Here is a 25,144-nt window from a genome sequence, read left to right on the forward strand (position 1 = left end):
TCTGTGTAACTATATATATGCCCAGATAGGCAATGTTGGTAGGTATGTACGGTGTAGTGAATCTCCATCCAGACTGTCACGAATTACAATTCACCAGAACTGCTGCCATCAGCAGAAAACACCTGTGACTGCATCTTGCTTTGTTTGTCAGAATGGTGCTGCCCATTCTTCCCTAGCCAATTGAGCATCCTTGTCACGTTTCTGCTTGCTGCCATGCAATTGAACAGGCAACCGTCCGCCAGCCCCGCATCTGACCATAATATCATGCACTCAACGACTATCTCCCGAGACAGAACCATCATTCTTGGGCTACCGTGCCATCTCAATTGAGATCGCTATTTCTGTTCAAAGACCCAAAGAAGCGCAGAAGCTGTGTTGGCGTCGCGTCCTACTAGGGACCCAATGGCGGAAGATCCAACCTTCGAGCTCCCAGACGGGCGCAAGCTCGGCTACACCACCTACGGCGCCGAGCTCACCCCGGGAAAGCCGGTCCTGTTCTACTTCCACGGCTCCCCCGGCACCCACAGCGAAGGCGCCCCCGTGCACGACGCCGCATCCAAGTGCGGCGCGGTCCTGGTCGGCGTGACGCGGCCCGGCTTCGGCGACTCCACCGCCCAGCCCGACCGCACGCTCTCCTCTTTCGCATCCGACGTGCTCCACCTGGCCGACCACCTCGGCGTGCAGCAGTTCGCCGTCCTGGGCATCTCGGGCGGCGGCCCTTACGCGCTGGCCTGCCTGCGCGCCCTGCCCGCCGACCGCCTGCGCGCCGTCGCCGTCGTGTCGGGCATGTGGCCCCTGGCGTTCGGCACGGCCGGCATGGCGACCCACCTGCGCGCCTACCACAACCTCAACCGCTGGATCCCCGGCACCGTCGGCTGGCTGCTCGGCCTGGGCATCAGCTCCGCGGCCGACCTCAAGAACGGCGAGGCGCGCTCCGACGAGATGATCGCCGGCGGGTTCAAGTCCTGGCCCGAGGTCGACCGCGAGGCCATCTTTGGCAACGGCGGGAAGCTGTTCAAGGCGCTCGCCCGGAGCACGCGCGAGTGCGTCAAGCACGGCAGCGCCGGCGTCGGCTGCGAGGGCGGCCTGTTTGCGCGGCCGTGGGACTTTGCGCTGGAGGACGTGCCCGTCGACGGGAGGCTGGCGCTGTGGCACGGCGGCAAGGACGTCAATGTCCCGATCGGGATGGCGGACAAGGCGGTCGAGGTGCTCAAGAACGTCGAGTACCACAGGTATGAGGACGAGGGTCATCTCAGCGTGGCTCTGAACCATCTGGACGAGATTCTGGATATGCTGCTTGGCAAGCTGGGGGAGTAATGGGTAAGCTGTGTTTACGCTATGAGCGAGATCTGGGAAAGTTACGTGTTTACGACTATGCAGTCATTCGAATTACGTCTGATATTTTAATGTTTATGAGTGGTTATAACGCAAATACAGATTGATGATAATGCGAGGTTTCAACGGATGATCAAAGTGACCCAGCGTTCTTGCAAGCATACACTTGATCTCTCCATCCTTGGCCAAGACAATTGATCTATCGTGCTCTCTCAGACCTGACAACAGCCTCGGCGGACGATAGGTTATTATTGCGTAAAGGATTGCAAAGCCATCCAAAAATAAAAGGGAGACTCAAGTTGACACACTTTCACAGGATGGCAACGTCCAGACCAAGGCGCGTGGGAATAGTGATTTCACTCGGAAGAGCGAAAGTCGACGAGAGCCTAGATTATGTCTAGGTTGCCACTGGGCACCGCCATATCACTTTGCTGAAGAAGACAAATAGGTTAAGCAACCATTTGCTGACGTTATCTGCTGAGAGCATTTGCAACCAGTTCTGCCTGGTCCATTGGCATTTAGGCAACCTCGATAACACCACAACACCAAAACACCATGCAAAATAGAGGGAACATTGATCCTAGCAATCCTACTTGCCAAGTCTACACTGGCATATCAGCCCGGAAATAGCCTGGATATTTGAGTAGTTTAAATCGATGTGCATATACTGAGGGCAAACGACAGCCAGCAGAATGCTGGTGCCTATTCAGGGTCTCCATCGACGGTAGCAAGCAAGATCCACCTGTCCAAGTCCGGATCTTGGCGTCCGAGTTCCATCTGGACCAGGAAGTTGCCTGAGAGAATCGGGTTGTGGAGAGATTGAAAGCTTGTACCTAGATGGAGATCATCGAAACGGCCTCGTTCCTTCAGGCCTTGTCACCAGTAGACTGGTGACCGTCCATTGGCGGTAAAGTTGACCAGAACAATACGTTATCATGGAGGCATGCAACTGCAGCTCTTAAGAGACGATTGCAGAAACGAAAGTCGCAGCTAGGCTAGTGTTTCAAGGAAACTCAAACTTGCCGAGACAACCTTTCGCCCCGTCCACCGGCCGTGCCGTGTCGCGTGCTCCAGGCGCTCAGGATCTTTCTTGCCCTGGCGATCCTGGGCCGCACGCGCGGAGTTACATGCCTTCGGTCTGTAGCGACTTGTGGGAGCCATTTGTCGGAGTAAGAAGCACAGTCTCCATGGGCGACCGCCAGACCAATCGCGTTGATCTCCATACGGCATCCCGACGGAACGCACTTCTTGTTCATTCTTCTCCGACCCGACATCAGCTTCCTCGGCTTGGCAGCCCCCCCAACCCACAAGTTTTCTTGAAAAGGGGGCTCTGCAGCTGGGGCCAGAAAGGGAGACAAGAAGGGCGGGCTGGCTGAGTCTTGGCAAAGCGGAACCGTAATCCCGGGCGCAGAATGGGGAGCAGTGCACAGCTGATCATACAGGAACTCACCTCACTGGGACTTGCTCCTTTGGTGGCACCCCTTGGAATACGAAACCTCGCGTATTGTGTTTTCCCTCTCAGGAGAACTCTTGTGGTGCACTCCAACCTCGAAAACACTCTCGCAAGCATAGATTCGATATCAGATATCGCCAGAATGTTCTTATTCACGAACGAGAATGCGAGCATGAGGCTAAATCGGAGGCCCCGCCGCTACGTCATTGTGCAGGGTGCGGCAGCTAGTTAGTGTCCTCCAGCGATTGATGGCGGATCGCCGGTGCTAAACAGAGTTAACTTTAGGGCTCTTGTTAGGGGGTAATTAAAACCCCCCTAGCAGTGTCCCAGTCGGGCCTCAGCACATCAAATGGGGTTTGCGGTCGTCTGGGCACTCTAGAAAAGTCTTGGAAGGAGGGCAATGTGACCGCGCCGAGCCAGGGGGTTGTTCCATTCTGATTCGGTCGCATCTGATGGGGCCTGTAAGCAAAGTCCCGCCGCGGCGCAATCCTCCCGCGCAGCCCCCCTGGGCGCTGGCTGGGCAGAAAACGTTTAGCAGGGGGCTCAGGTGCCGAGTTCCGGACTGCCCGCCTGTTGTCAATTTTGATGCCAGAGATTTTTAATTCGACTTCAACGGTGTCGGACCATCAGAGGGGATCTGGGTGCCTGCCGCGGGAGCTGAGAGCCTCGGTGTTGTTCTGGTGCAGCACATGCAGACATGCATGACATTGCACTGCTAGAACTCGGTCGAACAGGAACTGACAAGGGAGACGTTCTAAAAAAGGACATTCGACGGGCTGGTCAGCGCGGGCTTGGTGATGATGCTGAGAATCTTGGCCGAGTCTCACAGCCTTGGCTACTCGGCGGAGCGGCGTGTCGCATTTCTCCAAAGCCGTCTCGGCATTCCGTTGCACCGTCGAGTTAGCTGCGATTGATCCATGGGTGGGCAAGAAATGAAATACAAGTAAATGCCTGATCAGGCGGGCCTGTCGCGTGCTTGTCAGGCTGTCCCTCACGGCAAGCATTGCTGTAGAAATAAACATCTTACGTGATCGTGCTGCTTGTCGCTACGATTGCCTACTTGCATTGGGGTCAAGTCTCTTGCTCTGAAAAGGGAGCACGCGACATCGAAATTGCCCCGAGCGGTACTACAAGTAAAAGGCTGGCACACCCATCCAAGTCCATCCGAGGCGGCGTGGGGCTTCTTCTTGGATATGGCCTAGGTAGCGATTAGCGAGCCCCGAATTGGGATGCTGATCGCGAGGACACTGCCCACTTTAAAACTCAACGCCAAGCCTTTGTGCCGCGTAATCACTCCTGGCATTGGTTGCCGCATCCGTGGATTGACTGTTGTTTTGCTTCAGACCTGGGCGCTGTTTTCCTGTAGTGCTCTGTTCCAGGGCGTCCAAGGCGCAAGTACAGGCTGATGCAGCTGCTATACTTGTGCTTCTCAGCCTGGGCAGCATTGCAGCAGAATGGCCATGTTGACGAGAGCTGTTTGTTCTATGAGACGCCGGAACACCAGGAAACAAGTCAAAAAAGCAGTCTAGCACCGTGATGAGCCGCCAATGCAGAACCAGATCAAGTTTGAAAATGCTGCTGCGCTTGTGCCGAGGACGAACCCTCTGGCATGTCGTCACCATCTTGCGTTGCTGTATTGACTCGCCGTTGTTTGGCCTTTCTGAACTGGGCTGGTCCTGCTAGCTCAGCCGCCGTTAGAGCGTCCTCTGCTGGCGCAATCTGGGTGCGAAAGCGGTAGTCATCGTGGCTTGTTGCCGGGCCGGAGCTAAAGCACAAAGGGATCAGGTCATGTCACGGCCGCCGGTGCTCGTGATGGATGGTCGATAGTTAGCCTTGACGGTTTTTGAGTTTGGGCGAACGACAGGCTGTTCAGGGCTTAAGTACGTAAAGCACATATGCCGAACATTGATACAGTACCTAGGTAGGTAGCTACACAGCGAACACACGTACGCATAAGCAGGTACACGCACGCAGATCAGATGAACTTGAAACAGCAAAAAGAGGAGAGGCGATGAGAGGAGAACGGATTGTGAAATGTCTGTCCCTGTTGTTTCGAGGTCCCACCCACCAGCGGGACCAACGGCACACAGAATATTACCTAGGTACCTAGGTAGTTATGCCTATTCCAGCCCGGGACCCATGGCGTGTACAAGTACGAGTAGTGAGTGAGTGACATGTACTACTTGTAGGAATAAGTGGTGGCATGGATCCCGATGTGCTGTGTGTGGGCATGATGGATGCGCATCTGGAGACGGGGAGCGGAGCAGCAAAAGGGCCTTTGCTTCCTGCTCGCAAAAAGATGTCCACTTGTAATTTCTTGGCTGTTTCTTGATCAAATATGCTTCTTTTTCCAGATGCTACTCCCCAAGCCACATGCATGCATGCTCCTTGCAGAGTTACCCATCACCCAAGGCCCTGCCTGTGTCTGTGTCCCGTCCGTCTTGTGCTCTCTCTCTCCCCCATTCCACCATTCCACTCTTTCCAAGACTGTCTCTCCCTTCTCGACACTTACAAATGATTCTCTCTTCCCCGGATTCTTTCTTTTCTCTCCCTTAAGCTGCCCGCCCACCCAGCCTACCCTCCTTAACCTTACCCTGGGGCGCAGCACGCGACGCAGCCAGAAACCGGGCGTTCCTCTCCCTCTCTCTTGCATCCCCGCCCAGCGCTGCCGGAACCTTGGGACTGGTCGATCCGACGTACATAGCACCGAGCGAAGCGGTTTCCTGGTTCCACGGTAGGCCGTCCAGCTGCAGTGTACAGCAAAATTCCGAAGCTTCCTTAGGTCGTCAATCCCGGGTTGCTTGCTTGTCATCTTCACCTGCCAGAAGCTTGGAGCTTGGAGCTTGGAGCTGGCCCTCTTTCCCTGCCTGCGAGCTCCCGACCCTCTCTTTCGACGTCACCGCCGTACCAAGCTTCGCACCCTCCCTCAACCAAGCAAAGCCGGGACGACCACCACTCGACTCCTCCGCAGCCAACACCAACATGGACTCCGCGGGGCTGGAGTCAGCGCCTGAATGGCAGAGCGGCCATGTCTGGAAGATGCCCGAATGGGTCGAGCCCGTGGTACGTAGTTGATCTACTCGGTGCCCTCTACAGCTCTCACATGCATACATCACGACCTGAGCATACACGCTGACCTTCTTCTTCCCTCTTCCTCCCAAACGCAGGGCATCGTCGGCATCCTCCTCACGGCCATGCTGGCCACCCGCCGGAGAAACTACTCCATCTTCAGCGGCGAGCCCTACACCAAGCGGCCCGCCTACTCGCGCGCGCCCCCCTCCTCCGCCAGCCCCTTCGACTCGCCGCGCTCCTCGACCTCGCTGGCCTCGGGCGACTCGGAGCTGTCCCTGCTGCGCGCCAGCCTGCGCAACAACCTCGCCTCCTCCTCCTCCCACCCGCCCAAGACGCGCCGCCTGCTCGGCCTCTGGACCATCCGCACGCCCAACTCGTCGCGCTTCGCGGGCCACTACCACAGCCGCGTCCTGCAAAAGTTCCCCTTCCTCGTCGAGATGTTCTACTGGGTCGTCACCTACTTCTTCTACCAGCTGACGGCCGTGCTGTCGCGCGTCTGGTGGGGCGGCACCAAGGGCCTCTGGGACGTGGCGCAGGACCACGCCATCGCCATCCTCGAGCTCGAGGCCGTCGCCCTCGGCGCCGGCGGCCTGCAGGGCACGCGCCGCTGGGCCGAGTGGCGCATCCAGCAGTGGTTCCTCGCCGGCGCCGACGCCGCCGACTGGCGCGGCGTGGGGCTCACCGTGCTCAACCGCGTCTACGCCCTGATCCACATCCCCGGCACCGTCGGCTTCATCGCCTTCTACTACTGGTTCGCGCCCTCGCACGTGCGCTTCTGCACCGTCCGCCGCACCATGTCCCTCGTCAACATGTTTGCCTTTCTGATCTTCCTCGGCTACCCCTGCATGCCGCCGCGCTTCCTGCCCAGCGAGTTCGGCTTCGTCGACACGGTCAACGCCGAGGACGCCCAGAGCGTCTGGATGTCGGGCCAGTACGTCAACAAGCTGGCCGCCATGCCGAGCATGCACTTTGGCTACGCATTCTGCATCGGCTGCGTCTTCGTCTACGAGTCGGGCTTCCTGCGCGGCGTGCTCAACAAGGGCGGCCGGCTGATGATCGGCGGCGCGAGGGACGACCTCGAGGAGAGCGCGCTCAAGCTCGACGACGACTATTGCTACCACTCGGAGTCGGCGGCGGCGCTCGCGACGCCCGCGCCGAGGACGGGCGTCGAGCGCAAGCGCTCCTTCCGCTCGCGCCTCTTCTTCCTCTTCTTCGGCCTCTCGTACCCGAGCCTGATCCTGCTGGCCATCGTGGCCACGGGCAACCACTACTTTGCCGACGCCGCCGTCGCCGCCCTCATCGTCGCCATGGCCTACGTCTGCAACCGCGTGCTGCTGGTCTTCCTGCCCGTCGAGGACTACCTGCTGTGGGCGCTGCGGCTCGAGAAGCCCGTGCCGACGGTCGGGTTGAGGAGGTAGTGCAAGAAGGAGAGAGGAAGAAGGAAGATGTGTGTGTGTGGGTGTGTTTGGCAGGGAGGATTCGCGCTGGTGTATGGGTGCGGGGAACACCTAACATGCGGTGGTGCTCTGTCATCGTCGTTTCGGCCTCGACTCGAGGGCACTGCTTTTGGTGGGAGACTCGAACAACCACCACACATCCACACACACACACACACACAACATACTCGCATACTTCTGGCTCGCATTGTTTTTCCGGCGCATCGTACACCATCGCTGTCATCATGATACCACAGTGCCGCCTTCTCCCCCCCCTGATATGGGAGGGCAAGAAAGGAGAGAAAGAAAAGGCACATGAAATTAGTACTTGTTTATAATGTGACCGAATCATGATTCACCACCCCAGGTCTTTTTTTGTTGTAAGGTCTTCATTTAGTAGTTTTGTAATGCATAGAAACGTGGGAAAACTTTTTCAATATTAATCCCAGTATTGCGGTAAGAGGAGCACTCGAGGCCTGATGTTGAGTTTTTGGTGCGGCAGTTGATGCTCCTGCTTTTCGCTTCAATTCTTTTGCGAGCGTCGTGCTTGCTCTTGGATCAAAACACGATGCTACTACCTAAGGTATCATCTAAGGGCAATGTCGCGGGTTCCTGTTATATAGACATCGAGATCAAGATGACCAAGAATCCCGCTTCGCATCCTCGTCCATCCATCATGCATCTTATATGAAAAAACCAACGACAAAGTAAGACAAAGACTCTCGTCGTTGAGAAATAACCAACCCCCCCCCTCGCTCACATCCAGAACACCGACGCAAGATATGTAGTTGCAAAAAAAAAAAAAAGCCTCCCCCCTCCCGACGATGACGAGATATCGTCAACTCAAGAAAGGTAAGAAAAGAGCAAGCGGAACGAGGTAAACGCCAGCAAGTACTGTTACACTCCCCTAAAACGCCCTCGCGACCTTGGCGCTCGCCCTCCGCGCCCGACCGCTCCGCCGCGGGCTGCTGTCCTCACCGCCGGCGGCAGCAGTATTCCGGGGCTTGTACTCGTCCCCTTCGGACTCCTCTTCTTCGTCCGAGTCGTCCTCGTCCTCCTCCTCGTCAGACTCGGCAGCAAGCTCTTGCTGTTCCTCACTGCTGTCGTCGGGCACCTCGTACTCGTCCTCCCTCTTGCGCTTCTTGGGCGGCCGGCCCCGCCCGCGCTTCAACACCGTCGTCGCGATGACGGTCTGCTTCATCGCCGGCATGGACTGCGTCTTGCGCAGCGCGGCGGCCCTGCTCCTGGCGGTGGTGGCACTGCTCGCTTTGGTCTTGGTGGCAACCCTCACAGTAGTTTTCTTCGCCGCCGCAGCCCTGGCCCCCTTCGCCGTAGCCATCTTTCTCGCAGCTGTCGTCGTCGTCGTCGTCATCGTCGTCTTCGTCGTCTTCGTGACCCTGACCTCCCGCTTCATAACCACCCCGCGCTCCACCTCCTCCGGGCCCTCCTCGTCCTTGTCCTCCAGATCCGCCGGAATCTGCCTGCCCCGCACTTTCAGCTCGTTCCTGCGGTCCAGGAACCGGTGGATCGTGCGGTGGTCCAGCACCCGCTCCTCCCGGTCGTGCTTGCCCTCGGGCTCCCGCTTCGGCCAGATGTACCCGTACAGCTTCGAGTGGCGCTCGCACCGCGGGCACGACGACCGCGTGTAGTAGGCGTTCTGCTGCACAAAGGCCGAGTTGCAGATCATGCAGTAGATCCACGCCGACTCGGGCTCCGAGAGCAGCACGTGCGTCAGCGTGTAGTCGCCCGGCACGCGGCGCTTCTTGGCCTTGCCGTCGGGCGACGAGGGGTCCTGCTCGTCGTCATCTTCGTTGTGCTCCTCGTCATGGATCGTCTGGTGTATTTCGTGAGGCTTCTTGGTGGATGTAGACTGAGAATCGGGGTTGTTCGCCGGGGCGATGGGGTGTTTCCTGGGACGTCCACGGCCACGCCGTACTGGTTCCACTGGGGTGGCGTCCGCTGCACTACCTGTCGCCTCGACTGACTCGACCATGGAGGACGAGGGTGTCAGCAGAGGGATGGCGGGTACCTTCACGCCCTGTGGTGACGGAATAGCCTTGATTGGCGGCGAGTCCGACGGCAGGAGAAGATCTGATATGCTCAGCATCGTCCTCCGCCGCGGTCGTGGGCTCGGCAGCCCGTCACCGCCGGACGAGACCGTCGCCGCTCCCGCCTCGGTTTCTTGCTTGAGCACCTGAATCTCTCGCTTAATGGGTGTCGGCTTCGGCGAATGGATGACGGGTTTCGGCGTCTCCTGTTCGGGCGTAGTGGCATCTGTGAGAGCAGCTTCGCCCGTCGTAGATCCGGTCGTCGAGGTGGTGCGACCGAGACTATCGGCCGAGCTACCACGCGAGTTGGAGGGGAGAGTTATCGGCTCAACTTCGTACTGTGTCGTCTTCTGCCTCTTGGCAGGCGTGACAGGAGGCGTGGCCGGGGTATCCAGTCCTCGCTTACGCTTCCAGAGCAGCCCGCCGCGCACCCCTGGGGCGGGTGAGTCTGCAGCAGACGGCTGGCCCTCGTCCTTGATACGGGTCTTGCGTATCCTCGGCCGGATATCTGGAGTGACCGAGGGTGTATCTGATAGAAATCGGCTGGCGCTGGCGCTGTCGCATGTCCTCCGTCGCCTGAGCGAATAACCCTGGGCAGCTGCCGCATCCTCTTCAATACTCCGCTTGACGACCGTCTGCCCATCCTCCGGTGCCCACCCGTTGGCGAGGTTGCCCTCGCACGTCTGGCACAGGCACTCGCAGTTGTCCTCGCCAAAGTAGCTCTCGCCGTAGGTCACCGTAATCTCCTCGCCGACGGCGATATCCCTCGTGGCCACGATGTCCATGCCGGCCGTGCCAGACGTCATAAGTTTGGCATTGGCGCCACAGTCATGGTTCGCGAAGCGCGCGGGGCCCATAAACAGGCTGGTGCTCTTGCTGCGGGAGCTGACGACGATGCTAAAGTCCTTCTTGCGGCGCGAGATCTCCTTCTCCTCCTCCGGAGTGATGACGACCTGGATGCCACACAGGTACTTGATGGTCTCGTTGCGCTTGATGAAGCGGCGGGCGGTGATGCTGGCCTCGTGGGTGAAGATGGTGTAGCGGTTCGTGGACGAGACCTCGAAGGGGCAGTCGGGCAGGTAGAGGTTCATGTAGCGGCGCATGTGGCGGCGGAAGTCGTCTTTCTCCTTGTCCGTCTTGAGCGCATTGCAAAACTTGCGAAGGCCGTCGGTGGCCAGCAGCTTTTCCTCGGCGACCTTGACGTCGGGCTCGAGTATGAGGTGTTTTTGGATGAGCTTGGTGATCTCTTCCTCCCTGACTCCTCGTGACGGGTGGTATGACGGTCGGTTCTTGGGGATCGTGGTCCAGTAGTAAACCTGCTCGGATTGTTAGTACGACACTTTGCGCGCTGCTAACTCGAGGTCTCTCTTTGCGGCTTACGTGGTCGACCAGCGCATCGGTCAAGATGTCGTCGTAGGAAGCCAATTGCGCCAACGTCAGCGGCTGCTTCTTGGCAGACTGCTGCGCGCGCTGCAGCTTTGTCGGCGGCGCCATTGCGACCAGGCTATGCACAAAAACAGGATCACCAGCTCTAGGTCATTGGCGTCGATTCGGTTCTGCCAGATGCGCAAGCCAAGAAGTGCGAGTAGAGCAAGAGTTCGGGTAGTCAACAGGGAGTGAGACACAGCCAGAACAGGAGCGGATGGGATACTCGTGGCAGACAGGCACACACACACGACCACCCCTGCCTCGTATGCACCAGTCTGGCCTTTGACGGATTGCGTTTGAAAAAAGAAGGTGGGTAGCGTTGCCTTGCGCTGCGCTGTGCTGACCGGGCTCAGCCCCTCGAGTTGTCGGTCAAAGAAGAAGCGGGAGGAAGCTGGGGAAAGGGGAGGAGTGAAAGCGAGGGAGAGCGGCGCGGTTTTCCTTAGCTCTCGTTCGTCGGCTGGGCGGTTGCTGTCGTCATTTGCAGGGATCTGCAACAGTGAGAGCTGATGGACTTGATGAAAGCAATATGCCTCAAGCTCGAAAAGGTGAGATGCGAAAGTAAGAATATCACGGTAGATGCTTGTGAGAGATAAAATATGGTGGGAATGCAAGTCGATGGTTTGAGAAGAGAGGCAACATGAGGCCCTGGATGAATGAACAATTGACTGAATGAATGGATGGGTCGGGAAACAATAGATTGATTAGTGACAATAGGGTCTAGGTAGTAGCGTAGCCACGAGGCTCGGGAGAGTGCTCCTCACAAGGCAATCGAAGGCAGGGTGAGGAAGAGTGAGGAGTCGTCGAGGAATGGAGGAGTTGCGCGCGCGAGTTTCCGTCCTCTCGTCCCATTCCTCGATGCAGCTGGGCGTGCTTTCTTCACCTCGAGAGCCAGCCAAGCGATGGGGAACCGGAGGAGGAGCAAATGAGAGAGAGAGAACGAGAGATGGAGAGGATCAATCATCATACAAAGCACACACATTACACGGTGGGACCCGCCTCCTCCGACCTGCATATTGACATTCCCTCTCGCTGGAACCCCCTGGAAAATAGGGTGGCTAGGCGACGGCGCCCTGAGATTCAGCTGCTGGCACGCCGCCCAATGCGCTGTGAAAGCTTCCGAGCTGGCCTTCCAGGCCAGGGCTCCATGTCCGTTCCTGGCTTGGCGCGACCGGGACCCAATTCGCTCTCCATTGGCTGGGAGACCAATGGACCAAAGAAGGCTGACATAAGCCAGACCTCGAAAGCACGGGCCATCTCTGGGAATTTTGGAACGACACGCCAGGGCCGACATAGCTTTTTCGCATTGGCGACGATTGATTGATTGATATCAGGCCAGCGATCGACGAGAGGGAGACGACGAAGAAGACTTGGACTGGCCAGAGCCACACAGCCAAGATGATTCAATTAAAGGTACACCTCAACTCCTCTTCCTCGTCATTCCTCCCGAGCTAACCAAAGCCTGTGTCCAGTCCATGCTCAACTGCATCGACAACTCGGGCGCCGCCATCGTCGAGTGCGCCATGATCGTCGGCCAGAAGCGCCACGCCTCCATCGGCGACCGCATCGTCGTCGTCGTGCAGAAGCAGCGCGGCGCCCTCGCCGAGGGCATGGCGGGCATGTCGGCCGGCAACAAGGTCAAGCGGGGGGACATCCGGCACGCCGTCGTCGTGCGCACAAAGTACAAGGTCCAGCGGCCCGACGGCAGCGTCGTGCGCTTCGACGACAACGCCTGCGTGCTCATCAACAAGGCCGGTGACCCCGTCGGCTCCCGCGTCAACGGCGTCGTCGGCGCCGAGCTGAGGAGGAAGAAGTGGAGCAAGATTCTCAGCATGGCGCCCATGCACGCGTAACCGAGGACCGGCGATGACGGCGGTGATGACAACGAGGAATGGTTGAGGACAGGTTGCAGGACGAGAGAAATGAAACGTTGAAACCAACTGGGAGGTGGTGAGGAGCACGCACAGACAAGGCCAAAGCAGCGGAAGAAGAACCATCACAATGCAGGAAAGGGGTCCGTCGTCTGGTAGGGAGGCGGATGGCCGTGTATAACATCAAGCCTGACATATCATGTATCATACTAGGCCACTACGCTGGGCCGAAAGCATCACGAATGGCGTCGGAGTTGTAGAACGAGGATGCAGCCGTATTTATCAACATACAAGGCGCAGCCGCCATGACATACAAAATCTCCATATTTTCTTGTTCATCCATAATCATCGCAAAAGTCAAACTGGGAACAAGATTTTTGCGGCAAAACGAGCATGCCGTTTAATGTGAAATGGTTTTCCTTGTCCTAATGAGAATGAAGTATGTAGCCGTCTGCCACGTGGTATCTCCAAGCACAATCCTCGTGCTGTCGAGAGTCGCCGCCTAACATGGGAAAGGCGCGTCCAAAAATAAAATAAAAATTGAAATCAAAAAGCAAAAGCAAACCAGTTCCTCCAACGCCATGCCATGCAAAAGAACCTGAGTCTCTAGTCCGTTCTATATCACCAGAAATCAAGAAGCGGAACAGTCTACTGGAAGATGTGACCACATTCGCAGCACACGTAAAACAGTTTCTGGGAACGCGGTCAGTGACTAATGGAAGAAGGAAGTCGGGATCAAGTGCAGGCACAAAAAGCCACATACCATTCCGGTTTCGGCACTTCGCTGCTGCGACTGGAAAAAGACAGCCTCCTCGTGCTGGCAGACCGGACAGGTCTTGTTGGATCGAGGAAGCTAAGAGTTGAGGAAAGACAGTGTCAGCGGCAGGTTCTGGTGATGAAGATGCAGCGATTGCGTAAAAAACACAAGGCATTCATTCCCCTCTTCCAACGCAGTCCCGCCACAGTGATACCTGTCGCTGAGTGTGATACAATGCGGCATATCTCGTGAGAGTCGTCGACAAATTCGGTCGTCGGAGTGGATCGATCTGTCGCGCCCGCGACAGAGATCGATGTGCTGCAGAAGGCATGGTCTAAACCATGACGACATCAGCGTCGGGCTGGATGTCTTCGTCTCTGTTGCCCTTCTCCATCTCGTACTCGAACTCATATTGGTCGGCCATGCTGAGGTCATAGCAGGGATCGTAGCTAAGATCGTAGCTGAGGTCGAAGCTGAGGTCGTCGAGGTCGGGGTAATCGAAGAGATCCTCGATGTCGTCGTCTTCGGCGGCGGTGGTGGCCGTGGTCATGCTCTCGAGATCGCTCGGTCGGGCCACTTGGACAGCGTTGTGCTCCCCACAGACGCTGCACTTGATTTCACAACTGCAGACCATGCAGAGGAGGATATTGCAGGAGGCAGCAGTGGTAGGAGAGAAGGGAGAGGGGATACCAACCGTAGGGTCAGATCCGACATCCTGAGTGACGCCAGCCGTCTCGCCGGCGGCGTTGTTGAGGACGTTGCGGAAGACGCATGTCGAGGTGGCCTCCTCGGTGTACTGGCAGGTGCGGCAGGTGAACTGCAGCTTGTGCGAGTCCTCGTCCTCCTTGGGGTAGAGCATGTTGGAGCACTCGGAGCAGAAGCGGAAGGTGATCTGCTCGAGGTTCTTCTTGGAGTTGACGCGGTTGTCGTCGTGCGAGGTGGTGGACTGGGGAGAAGCCATTGCGATTGTAGGGGGGAGTGAGTTGAATGATGGCTCAAAGTGATGATCAAGGTGAGGTGATGTGAGAGTGGCAAGATGTTGGGATTCGCCAAGTCTGCGCTTTTGAATGCAGGGAGCTTCTTCTTCAGAAACCGATCGCGAGAACGATGTTGACGATGAGGAGGAGAAGAAGTGTTTGAAGCGGATGCGCGTCGTTCAGATGGCGGTTTGCGTTGAACGAAAAAGTTGTCGAGTCGCGGAGGCAGAAGACTAAGGTAGCGGGTCGAGAGGCGACTGGTACAGTGGTACTTGAGGTGGTGGTGGGTGGGGCCGAATGTGGTGGCTTCTTTGTCGTTGATTGGCTCCTCTAGTTTCGCAGGCGAACAATGGAGGCAAAGAAGAAAGAAGGGCACCCTACACGTACAATAGATAATGTAGATAGGTAGCCTGACTCAACGCTGTTTGCAGACTGGGCCTTGGGCATGAGTTGTCCGGGTGCCTAAATACCTCTTCGTCCGATGGCCAAAGAACAATACCTAGGTAGGTAGGTAGGAAGGGAGGTTGGTAGCAGACAGGTGCCCAACAATAGAAATGGACTCTTAGTCAGGCTGGACATCCGTCGTTGTCGGTCAGCCCGACTCGCCGTTGTCTCTGTGTCTCTTCAGGTATCGCATATCACTGGCCAGCAGCTCAACAAGAGCTTTGCTTATTACCTAGGTACTTCCCACGTCTATTGGTTGCTTTCCAGAGGGTGGCTTTTGAAACAGGTGCCCACTCAAGGGCTTCCTTCTCAGCCAGCCTCAGAGCACACTGCTTACGGTGCGCAAACACGGAAGACAAAGGTCGGCCTCGGGAGCCTCTGTCGCCTTTGTCAGCTTTGTCAGCTTTCCTCGTATCTACAAACCATGCTCTACTTCCAGTTCAAGGCACTCAGCCCGGACAAGAAGCCTGCTTTGCTTGACCAGAAACCCAAGTTCACTTGCCGACTGGCTCTTGTGTTTTGCCTTACCCGGTTCAATGTTCAGGCACACACCCACTGGCCTGTCACGTCATGCTACTCGCCCGCTTGGAATCTTGGGAATTGTGATCTGAAACCCCCGCAGCATATGTGCGATTCGGGAGCTACTGCTACCCTCCACTCCGCTCCCGACAGCTCCCCCGTGATGCACGATGGATTAGATTACTCCCCACTGCTTTCCGTCACTTGACCCTCCATGCCACCCCCCAACGGATCGAGAAACTCGCTTCCAAGTCTCGGTGTCAATTTCTGTTTCCCATAGTGGGAAACCCCTTTGCTGTGGTCTCGACTGTTCATCGTTGATCGCTGCCCACCTGCAGCTATCTGCAATCCAGTTAGCTGCGGCCCACCCTCCACTACCAGACAGCACTAACTGTACGGCAGGCGCTAGCATCTCGCCGACCCCACCCTCTGAAGTGCCCTGTGATTGATTTCCCCTCTCCCCTACGATGCCCCCCGCCTCTGCCCTCCCACACCAACTGGAGTGCAGCAGCATTGGAGCTCTCTGCAATTGGTTCCCCGCTCAACGAGTTCGCGACTAGGACCGAAAGGCTTGATCTACCGACCAGGCTCAGCCTCGAGACCACCCAAGGTACATACAAGCTCCGTCATTCCTCTTCCATTCTCCTCATCTTCAGTATTCTCGCTTTTGGTCCCTTTCCAAAACATTGAGATCTTATATACATCGCCGAGCTTCTTCAACTACCCATCACCTCCCGCCCAAAAGACCATTCCTTGATCTCGAATTGATACCCAAAGCAAAGGCAGCCATGGCAACGGATCAGAATGTAAGCTCTTACCTCAAGTTTTGCCTTCCCCGCTGCGGCACAAATGCTATGCCTCTCCTTTCGCGCGCGCGCGCGCGTACACGCACACGGCGCGGGAAAGGCATTCCCATCATATGATGCTCCCGCCAGGGGGTCGCAGGTGGTCTCGCAGCCCTGTCGCATAGCTCTATAAAACCTTGGATGCTAACGGAAGATTCCCCTCATCACGCAGACGGAGACCGGACTCCCCCCCAACTGGGAGGTGCGCCACAGCAACAGCAAGAACCTGCCCTACTACTTCAACGCCGTCGAGAAGAACTCGCGCTGGGAGCCCCCACCGGGAACCGACACCGAGAAGCTCAAGGTCTACATGGCCAAGTACCACTCCGGCAGCGGCAGCGTCGCCGGCGAGGCCGGCCAGCCCGGCAAGATCCGCGCCGCCCACCTGCTCGTCAAGCACAACGGCAGCCGGCGGCCCATGAGCTGGAGAGAGGTCAGTGGACATGGCAACCTGAGGAAAGGCGGGAATGCGCTGGATGGAGTCGAGGGGCTAACCACACGGTCCAGGCCGAGATCACACGGAGCAAGGAGGAGGCGCGAGAGATCCTCAAGGGGTACGAGGAGCGCATCAAGAAGGGCGAGATCAGCCTCGGGGAGCTGGCCCAGACCGAGTCCGACTGCAGCAGCGCCCGCAAGCGAGGCGACCTGGGCTACTTTGGGAAGGGTGACATGCAGAAGGAGTTCGAGGAGGCTGCTTTTGCGCTCAAGCCTGGAGAGATCAGTGGTATCGTCGACACGGCGAGCGGCCTGCATCTTATTGAGAGGTTTGTCTTTGTCAATTTTGCACCCTCGGCGAGATTGGATAGTTGACTGACGAGTTCCCGTGCTTTACAGGTTGGACTAAAGTTGTATTTTGCGTCGTTTCATGGCGCACTGAGGCGATGGCAGACATATCGCGCGTCTCGAGAGGTAAAAAAGCTGCCGCTCCAAAACAACAAAAAGTCGGATTGCAAGTACTTCCAGATCCTTTGATAATGTGGTGGATCCTATTTGTCTGTGAGCCATCTAAATGCCCTGATGCCGCACCAGCGCATCGTCGTAAACCAGGACTTTTCTTAAGTACCGTACTGCTCCAACTCCATTGTCGTAAGTCTTCATTATCCCAAATCATCATATCCCAGAACTGAGCAGAACCAAAACACACAAAATTCCCAAACAGCATATGCACTCCACCCTGCCTCATCGACTGGGTATATCTCAGCGCTTCGTCCCAGCTCTCCAGGAGCCCGAGGGGGTATCGTGCCAGTAGATCCGTCATGTACACACCAAAAAGATTTCCCCAAAATCCATGTAAAACTCCTCGTGTAGTCAGTTCGGTTCATCAGGAGTCATCATCGCCGCCGCCGTCGCGTCACACGACACGGCATACCGCATGTATCCCATTTATGAGGCGACCTGCGCCACGAGCCAGTGCACCAAGCGGTCAGACGAAGTCATCACGACAGTCATGACCCCAAAGACAGTCATCGACAGCGCGGCGTAGGGCGCAGCCCGGCTGTCCGCGTCATACAGGTGCGCCGTGCCCATCGCCGCGCCGTTGACGCCGACCATGACGCCCGTCGCCACGGTCAGCGGACTGTCGGCATCTTCCTCTTCTTCTTCCTCTTCATCTTCTTGGTGTTCATCATCCCTCAGCCTGCCGTCGTCACCACCAGCAGTGGCAGCAGTGGGGAGTCGCACAGCAGCCCCCTTCTCCACGTCCCGGTCCTTCCGGCCGCCGCCGCCGCCGCCGTCACTGCCACGGCCGGTCGCCCACGCTCGCGTCGTCGCCGCAAACACCCCGCGCAGCCAGCCGCCCACGCCGAGGCCCAGCCCGACCTGGAACACGATCCCGCTGAACACGACCATGGCCGCGTTGACGCCCACGTCCCCGCCGAGGCTGCCCATCGCCGGGCCCGCGAGCGCGAGCGTCACGCTGCGCGCCGCGAACGCGAGGCACCAGCCCGGCAGGCGGAGGCCCAGCGCGCGCGCCAGCAGCGGCCCGCACACGACGTTGAGCGCCGCGGCGGCCAAGGCGGTGACGACGGTCGTGACGCCCGAGGGGGAAGTCAGCTGCGCGCGGCACTCGAAGAGCTTGAGGCCCCAGGAGACGATGCCCGCGTCGAGGATCGACACGGCGACGTCGCCTGCGCCCATGCTGGGACGGGTGCCGCTGCCGATGATGAGGTCTGACAGGGTTGTGCCGGTGGAGAGGGACGTGAGGGTGTCTATCAGCGAGGCGGAGGGGTGGTGGCTGAGGGCGGATTTCAGGGCGCAGTAGGCTATCATGCCCAGGGCGGTCCAGAGGACGGCGTTGAGCGCCGCTGAGAGGAAGGTGCGCCAGCGGGGTTGGGACGCGAGGACTGGTGTGGAGCGGGATTTGCGCTGGGTGGCGAGGAAGGTTGTCCAGAGGAGGAAAAGGACAATCGTGTCGATCGGCGCGGTGTTGCCTGTCGTCACGGCTATGGGCAGCCCGATCATGGGGATGGCGAGGATAGAGAGGTAGAGGACTGGGTTGGATATGAGGACGTCGAGGGCTTTGGTCCTGGTCCTGGTGGTGGGAGTAGGGGGAGTCGGTTCGGGCAGCGGAGGGAGGGGAGGCGTAGCATTGTGCGTTTCGGGCTCGGAGGGTCGGATAATTGGGGAGGGACCGGCGGGCGTGTTGGTGAGCGTCGAGGCGTTGGAGAGGCATTTCCTGAAGCGTTCATCGGCAGTGACGGACCGTCGCGGAGCGGGGGAGCCCGGCGGCTCGACGACGATGGGTGGGACATTTCGCTCAGGAAGCGCCGCCGATGGTGCGAGGGCTTGCTTGGGAGGAACACCCACCATGGCCCAGGCCAGTCTCTGGAGACAGTGGGCCATGATATATACAAGTCCCGAATTCAGAACCCCGGTGAGGACTGGATGTCGGAATGGACGTGTTAGCAAGAACCGGTGCACACGGGGCTGGAGATCTGGACTGACTGAAACATGCGATAATGAGACCGATGTCTCGGGCGCTGGCTGCCGGGCTCTTGATGATCATCATGAACGGCACGGTGAAGCCGATGGACATGTGCCGATTCAGCAGATCAGTCTTGGTAGAGGCATCAGAATGTTAGCCTAGGGTGCAATCAACCTGTTCAGATATGATGGTAGGCACGTACAGGTCCTCGCAAACGCCTCTCGTAAAACTCATCGACCCCCTTACCAATCTTCCAGCTCATCCCCAGCATCACGAGAGCTACCAGCAACATCGCCAGGATCGTTGCCGGGAAGTCGTTGAGCAGCTCGCCCACGCGATGGAGTGCGCATATCAAAAGTTGGCAGGCGAAGAACATCGCCACGGCTACGAGACTGTCGACATAAGACACTGGGATCCTCGAGACCCATCGCATCGGGTCTCCCCTCCAGCAGCCGCTCGGTCGCCGTGGGGATGTCATAGTGGTTTCACTCCACCTCGCCAGCCAGGTAAAGACAACTTCAGTACTGGCAGGCCAGGCCAGTGGCGAGGACACACACACACACCCACACCCGGAGAATAACCTCACACAAAGGTCTCAGCCGGTACAGCAAAAAGGCGAATAGCAACAACAAAGACAGCAATAAAAAGCGAGTGACTCGAGGGCCGTTTCGCCTCACCTCTGGCGGTTCAGAGGATCAAGTGAGACAGCAAGGCGAGCGGCAAAGGGGGAGCTGTGAACCAGAGACATGTGTCTGTGTATTGTGTGTATGTTTGGCGACAAGGGCAAAGAGGCAATGAGACCAAGACTCTGGGACCGGGGACAAGGAGAAAGAAAGTGAGACCTCGCGTCCACAATTTAATGGCTTCACAGGAATCTCCGTTCAAGACGTTCAAGCAAGGCGTGTGTAAGGCGTGGGCGGAGGCGGTGACTAGGAAGTACACCACACGCTCTCACATCATCTTGTAATTCCCTGGCATACAAGAGATGGACACAGCCCATGCAAGCAAATACAAGACTCATCGGCGGATGCAATGGAGAAGCACTATTCGACGCGGCCATGGCATCAGCACCCGTTGATTACCTCCCTTGCCGGGAGCCAGAGCCGGTCATGCGAGCAGGCAAAGACAGGCATCGCGCATCTTGCATCTTGCATCCGAAGGGGGAAGATGGGTCGTCTGGCCCAGCTAGCGCTCATTGCAAACGCCTCACTCGCTAAAATAGGCTCCTTTTTGGCAAAGTTTCCTCAGCGGGAAGGGGGGAGGAAGCAAACGCTGGTCGCCGTGCATAAGAGCGATGCGGACGGCAACCAGAGCCGCACCCGAAGGCCGCCTGCTGAAAGGACCCCGCGTTGAAGGGAAGGCGGAGGCGCCGTGCTTAGTAGTGAAAGGGGGGTGAGTACATCTTGATGCGGGTGCTGATGGCCGTGACGGAGAGGCAGATGAGAAACAGTTAGACGTTGGGCAATGCGAGCAATGCAGCTATTCTGGTCGACAGGCGACGTGCGTGTACACCAGTGCACCGTGCAGCAAGATCTCCATCGTTGCGTGACTCTGCCAGCAAGCCCCCTTTAGTCAGGGAGAGGGACCGCTGCACCTCAACGAGCAGCAAGCAAAGCAGACCAGTTCTTGGCAAGAAGGATCGAAATACGGTCCGTAGCATCGCACACGCCCCAGGTCACTCTGGACTCTATGGTACAAAGAAAAGTTTGTGTGCCCGGTTTCGTGACGATTGGTGAATCAGAGACGGGAGGGCGGGACGCACCGGGTTGCGAGAGGCCACAAGACCCAGCCAGACAAGGGGAGCCAGACCAGACTCGAAGACACAATCATGCCTTTTCCATGCAAGACCCAGAATGACATGCTCACTTGTCATATATCTGATTTCTGCAGGCCACGTCTGTCTTTTGGCCAAGGTTTGGGGGTTAGCCTTCCCGGTACCCGGTGTTTGCGCGCCCGCGCCGACGTTTGAAACGTGCCGCCAACCAGGTCCGGGACGTGAGAGCCGTCTTCCCCTTCCAATGAAAGCTGCTCCCCCGTGTCAAGGCACATGGCAGTATGCCAGAGCAGGGGACGGGGAGCTGTGCGTCAGATCAGAGGCGGCAGCCAGCTCACGGCACTCACACCATCTCTCCCGTGCCGTCCGCCTCCTCAATCCACTTCGAGTCAGGCAGACAGCTCGCAAGGGGGGGCAAGCTTGCCCAGAATTCTGACCTGTCTGAATCCACCTGTGCAAACTTGACCCCTGAAGGCCCAAGCTCCAATGTGCTCGCACGCCGGGAGGAAGAACAGAGGGCTTTCCGGACACGACAGCGCAGCTGTGCATTAGCTCTGCCTCTTTCGCCCAGCAAACATGGGCGCACAGGGCTGCAGTGGCACACTTGTGGCGTAGGACCTGCAGCCAGCCGCGTCGGAAACAATGATAGGATTTGCTGCGCTCCAACTAAGCCCGACCACCAGGTGATCTGAGCTGCGTGGTGTGTGGGAGGCAGCACAGCAAGCCTTGAACCACCTCGGGTCGGGCACGTTGTTTTCCTTGGAAAACGAGGTACACAATGGAATTAAGCTAAAAGAAAAAACCAGGTCGGAACAAGTGAAGGAATACACTTGTACTTCCAGGCACCAGACGCTTTTTTCAACTTCTTTGGGAGGACAAGTGAGCCCTAGGGCTCGAGCTGACAAAGACTGCTGCGCCGAACTGCCACACAAACAGGACTCACTTCGTCCGAACAGGACACCAATAGAGGTATGCGTCAATTGGTGGCGCAACACCGGTTTCGATGCATGCTCTTGGGCCGTGTTCGAGTACCGGGTCGATCTTGCAAACCCGTGAAGGGAAAACAGGCAACGGGGCCCTCGTCTCAAAGAGGAAGTGTGGTTGTACGAGCCAGCAAGTGCCGGCCAAATCCCAGTCCAGGACCTAGAGAGGAAATCCTGCAAGGGTTGGGTAGGTCACTCTGCAAGCTCTGAGTGGCTCCGATGCGTCGGCCCTTCTGTAGATGTCATCGTACCTGCGGGTCAGCCAAGTTGAGCTCAGTATTCGGAGGGGCAGCGACCAGAATGAATGCAAGCTCCAGAGCACGACATGCTCCACGGGAGCTGAATGACACCTGCTGGCTAATATATATGTCATGCTGTGATGCCTCTGGTCTGCTCCTTGACCGCCTGTTGGCCCTCGCTTGTTGAAACGGCCGGATTGCCTTTCACCACATTCGGCGAGGATGGGAGCCGGCTGGCTGAAGAGTGAAGGCGTCGCTAAGCATTGCCATTTTGATCCCTCTCGAGTTCCCGGCGGCCATATATGTAGAGGCACAGCATTGGGGACACAGACCGTGCTCAGGGACTTCCTCGACCAGCATAGAGTAGGCCAAGATCAGCGAGGATCCCCGTGTTCGATAAGCTTGGTCCCCCATCTGGCCTCGAGGATTCTGCTTGGGTGGGTTCGTTCTGCAAGGGACGGCGATGTTGTGCATACTTCAACGTCGGTCTTGCGTAGCGGTCAGCAAAAGGCTGCAGGTAGGCGACGTCAATGTCTGGGAGCTTTCCCGCGGCCATATTCCATGATCAAGGCCTCTAGATTTGATTGTTCGACTGGCCGGCATATGTTCCTTGATTCTGGCTGACCGGATGAGGAGGACGAGCAATCCGACGGACGGGGGATGGTACCCAGCACCGCTTGTAGGAGTGCGCCGAGGGGCCATTCTAGGACTAGATGAGAATGCAAGGTTCAGGTGTCTTCGTTTTCACGCATCATCCCGGCCAAAAAGGACCTGAGTTTGCTGGAAAACATGACAATCCACTGCCCAGATGCCGGGAATGGTTGATGATCGCAGGTCGTTCGTTCAAAGTTGGCTGCTGCGGGGTTGCCTAAGAGGACGGCGGCACGCTGTTGGGCCCAAGGTTCCCGCCTGTGGACCCTGAATGCTCTGGCTAGCGATGAGCCGCGTCGCCAGTTTTGACCGCCTAATCAGAGCCCTGAATCCACTCAAATGAGATCGCAAAGTAAACAAAAGACCTGACCGCATCACATCCCTCGGTGCTGTCTTGGAGCCGTCTGACACCCATCGCATCACGATAATTTCGATATCTGCTATTAAGCAGGGCAAATCTTCGGCCTTACGCCTGCACGGGGTCGTGATAACCCCTTTGTTCAATAAGGGCGCACGTCGCAAACAGTGCGTGTGAACATGCCAGCTGCGGCAAATACAAAGGTCGAAGAGGTGCTTGAGCATCTCCGAACCAATGGCCCGCATATAGACGAGGAATCCATTCGATCTGCCTTGAAACAGGAGGACGGCTCGGACTTCGCAGAGTGGATCAGTACCTACCTGACTATTGACACCGTCCTGTCTCCTGACGAGCTCGCCTTGTACGTCTCTCTCACCCATCTCATTCCGCCCAACCATACTGACCCGTGCGTTAGATACAACGCTTTGGAAAAGTCTGGCCAGGCAGAGCAGTTCGCGCGAGATGACGGCTCTTCGGTGCTCCCCGTGAGAGATGTCGACCTGAAGCGCGCCATCGATGAGCTGAATCGTTCAACCGAGGCTATCTCCAAGCACACAGAGAGTCTTCGATTACAGCAGGATGCCCTGTCGCGCTTGGTGAAAGAGCAAGCCACGAAGGAGTCTCGCCACCGCGATTTGCAAGCCAAACAGCACCAGAGCAGTGAATCTGCACGGCAAAAGCTGCATGCCACGGTACGTACACACCGCATCGCTTCCCATCCCTGTCCTTGCTGAACGATGGCTTTAGATTGAGGAATTAACCCAGATGCTCTCTGTTTATGTCACGGAATTGGAGCATCAAAGCAAGGGCATCGGGAAAGATCTTCAGCAGCGCGTCGAGACCCTTCTCCAATCTGATGATAAGCTGCTAGCCAGTCTGCAAAAGCTTGGCTGGGAACTTGAGACGGAAAACCCCGAGGAGCAAAAGGATATCGTCCGGCTGCGCGAGGTCTGTGCACAATTGATTAAGTACAAGGTCGAAGCCATCCGGACCAAGCTCGATAGAGTGTACCTCGAAGCCCTCATTTCCAGCCAACGATCCCGGGGCCCCAATATCGCAGATGAGAACGAGTTGTCAGCCCTGCAGGAAGAGCTCGAATCGCTCTTTGCCGAAATTCTGCCAGTTGCGCAGATGTCAGTTGAGCAACAGTTCCTCGAGCCGTCGCTCAAGTCTCTCTCTGGGAAGAATGGGCAGAGTCTGGGTCGATCCTTGACTGCTGTCAATTACGTATGTTTATCACTTTTACTCAACTCTCTTATTAGATCTTTGGCCACTTTTCACATCACGACTGACACTAACCAGATCCATGACTGCATGGACTTCCTCCTTGAACACATCAGCCTACTGTCCCAACGACTCGAAGCCTTCCAAGCGCACCAGGCCGCCACCAACACACTGGCCACCATGGCTCGACGCGAACTCGAGACCCCCGTACCGTTGCCTTCGTCGTCCAAGGAGTCGCAACGACCGGCAAATACCTCTCCGACCCGACGAAGAAAATCATCAGTCCACGGCCCCTCGACCTCGCCCGTACGCGTTCGCGGCATGCCCCATTCCCGTCGACGTTCCTCCGGCGGTCTGAACATCGACATCCCACCTGTGGAGCAGATCTTGCAGACGCTGGCCCTCATGTTGCCGGAGCAAGATAACCCCTCCCCTTCGCAGGCGGAGCGCAAAGCGCAGATAGAAGCGCTCTCCACAGCTCTCCGTGAACGCGCCGCCAAGGCCGATGACGTCGCTCACAACGTGCAGGAAGCGTTTGAGGAGACCACATCGACGTATCTCGGCGACATGCGCAAGGCGGTGGCAAAGGTCAGAGAAAGCCTGCTCGCCGAAAGCACCTACGGCGACGTCACACTGACTGACCCGGGCATCGACGGTTCGATCGAAGTGCTCGCTCAGGAGGTGGACAAGATTACGACCAGACTGGATGGCGCAGACAAGGACATGGCTAAGGCGAAGGGACCGAGTGCCAAACGGGAAGAGTTGATTGCTCGGTGGGCCCGATGAGGGAGCTCAACACTTAACGCCATC

General features: G+C 57.5%; 8 protein-coding genes across 8 annotated transcripts; 5 read left to right on the forward strand and 3 right to left on the reverse strand.

Moving 5' to 3' along the window:
• Positions 1 to 402: 402 nt before the first annotated feature.
• On the forward strand, positions 403 to 1,317 carry E0L32_011286 (uncharacterized protein; the record flags this gene model as incomplete). The annotated part of the gene is made up of 1 exon (XM_031133999.1): positions 403 to 1,317. One exon carries the CDS (start codon positions 403 to 405, stop codon positions 1,315 to 1,317), a length of 915 nt encoding a protein of 304 aa, XP_031000753.1.
• A 4,453-nt stretch (positions 1,318 to 5,770) lies between these two features.
• On the forward strand, positions 5,771 to 7,278 carry E0L32_011287 (uncharacterized protein; the record flags this gene model as incomplete). Its single annotated transcript, XM_031134000.1, has 2 exons — positions 5,771 to 5,851; positions 5,956 to 7,278. The coding sequence occupies 2 exons, from the start codon at positions 5,771 to 5,773 to the stop codon at positions 7,276 to 7,278; spliced, it is 1,404 nt and encodes a 467-aa protein (XP_031000754.1).
• Positions 7,279 to 8,203: 925 nt separating this feature from the next.
• E0L32_011288 (uncharacterized protein) lies at positions 8,204 to 10,838 on the reverse strand (the record flags this gene model as incomplete). Its single annotated transcript, XM_031134001.1, has 2 exons — positions 8,204 to 10,660; positions 10,725 to 10,838. 2 exons carry the CDS (start codon positions 10,836 to 10,838, stop codon positions 8,204 to 8,206), a joined length of 2,571 nt encoding a protein of 856 aa, XP_031000755.1.
• A 1,329-nt stretch (positions 10,839 to 12,167) lies between these two features.
• On the forward strand, positions 12,168 to 12,622 carry E0L32_011289 (uncharacterized protein; the record flags this gene model as incomplete). The annotated part of the gene is made up of 2 exons (XM_031134002.1): positions 12,168 to 12,182; positions 12,242 to 12,622. The coding sequence occupies 2 exons, from the start codon at positions 12,168 to 12,170 to the stop codon at positions 12,620 to 12,622; spliced, it is 396 nt and encodes a 131-aa protein (XP_031000756.1).
• Positions 12,623 to 13,731: 1,109 nt separating this feature from the next.
• On the reverse strand, positions 13,732 to 14,358 carry E0L32_011290 (uncharacterized protein; the record flags this gene model as incomplete). The annotated part of the gene is made up of 1 exon (XM_031134003.1): positions 13,732 to 14,358. The coding sequence occupies one exon, from the start codon at positions 14,356 to 14,358 to the stop codon at positions 13,732 to 13,734; it is 627 nt and encodes a 208-aa protein (XP_031000757.1).
• Positions 14,359 to 16,125: 1,767 nt separating this feature from the next.
• On the forward strand, positions 16,126 to 16,992 carry E0L32_011291 (uncharacterized protein; the record flags this gene model as incomplete). The annotated part of the gene is made up of 3 exons (XM_031134004.1): positions 16,126 to 16,143; positions 16,337 to 16,615; positions 16,690 to 16,992. 3 exons carry the CDS (start codon positions 16,126 to 16,128, stop codon positions 16,990 to 16,992), a joined length of 600 nt encoding a protein of 199 aa, XP_031000758.1.
• Positions 16,993 to 17,565: 573 nt separating this feature from the next.
• Positions 17,566 to 19,023, reverse strand: E0L32_011292 (uncharacterized protein; the record flags this gene model as incomplete). The annotated part of the gene is made up of 1 exon (XM_031134006.1): positions 17,566 to 19,023. The coding sequence occupies one exon, from the start codon at positions 19,021 to 19,023 to the stop codon at positions 17,566 to 17,568; it is 1,458 nt and encodes a 485-aa protein (XP_031000759.1).
• Positions 19,024 to 23,289: 4,266 nt separating this feature from the next.
• On the forward strand, positions 23,290 to 25,120 carry E0L32_011293 (uncharacterized protein; the record flags this gene model as incomplete). The annotated part of the gene is made up of 4 exons (XM_031134007.1): positions 23,290 to 23,471; positions 23,526 to 23,802; positions 23,858 to 24,337; positions 24,413 to 25,120. The coding sequence occupies 4 exons, from the start codon at positions 23,290 to 23,292 to the stop codon at positions 25,118 to 25,120; spliced, it is 1,647 nt and encodes a 548-aa protein (XP_031000760.1).
• Positions 25,121 to 25,144: the final 24 nt, after the last annotated feature.

This window comes from Thyridium curvatum, assembly GCF_004353045.1.
Source record: "Thyridium curvatum strain D216 chromosome Unknown NODE_102_length_128654_cov_80.091529, whole genome shotgun sequence".
In the NCBI taxonomy this organism is placed as follows: Eukaryota; Fungi; Ascomycota; class Sordariomycetes; order Thyridiales; family Thyridiaceae; genus Thyridium; species Thyridium curvatum.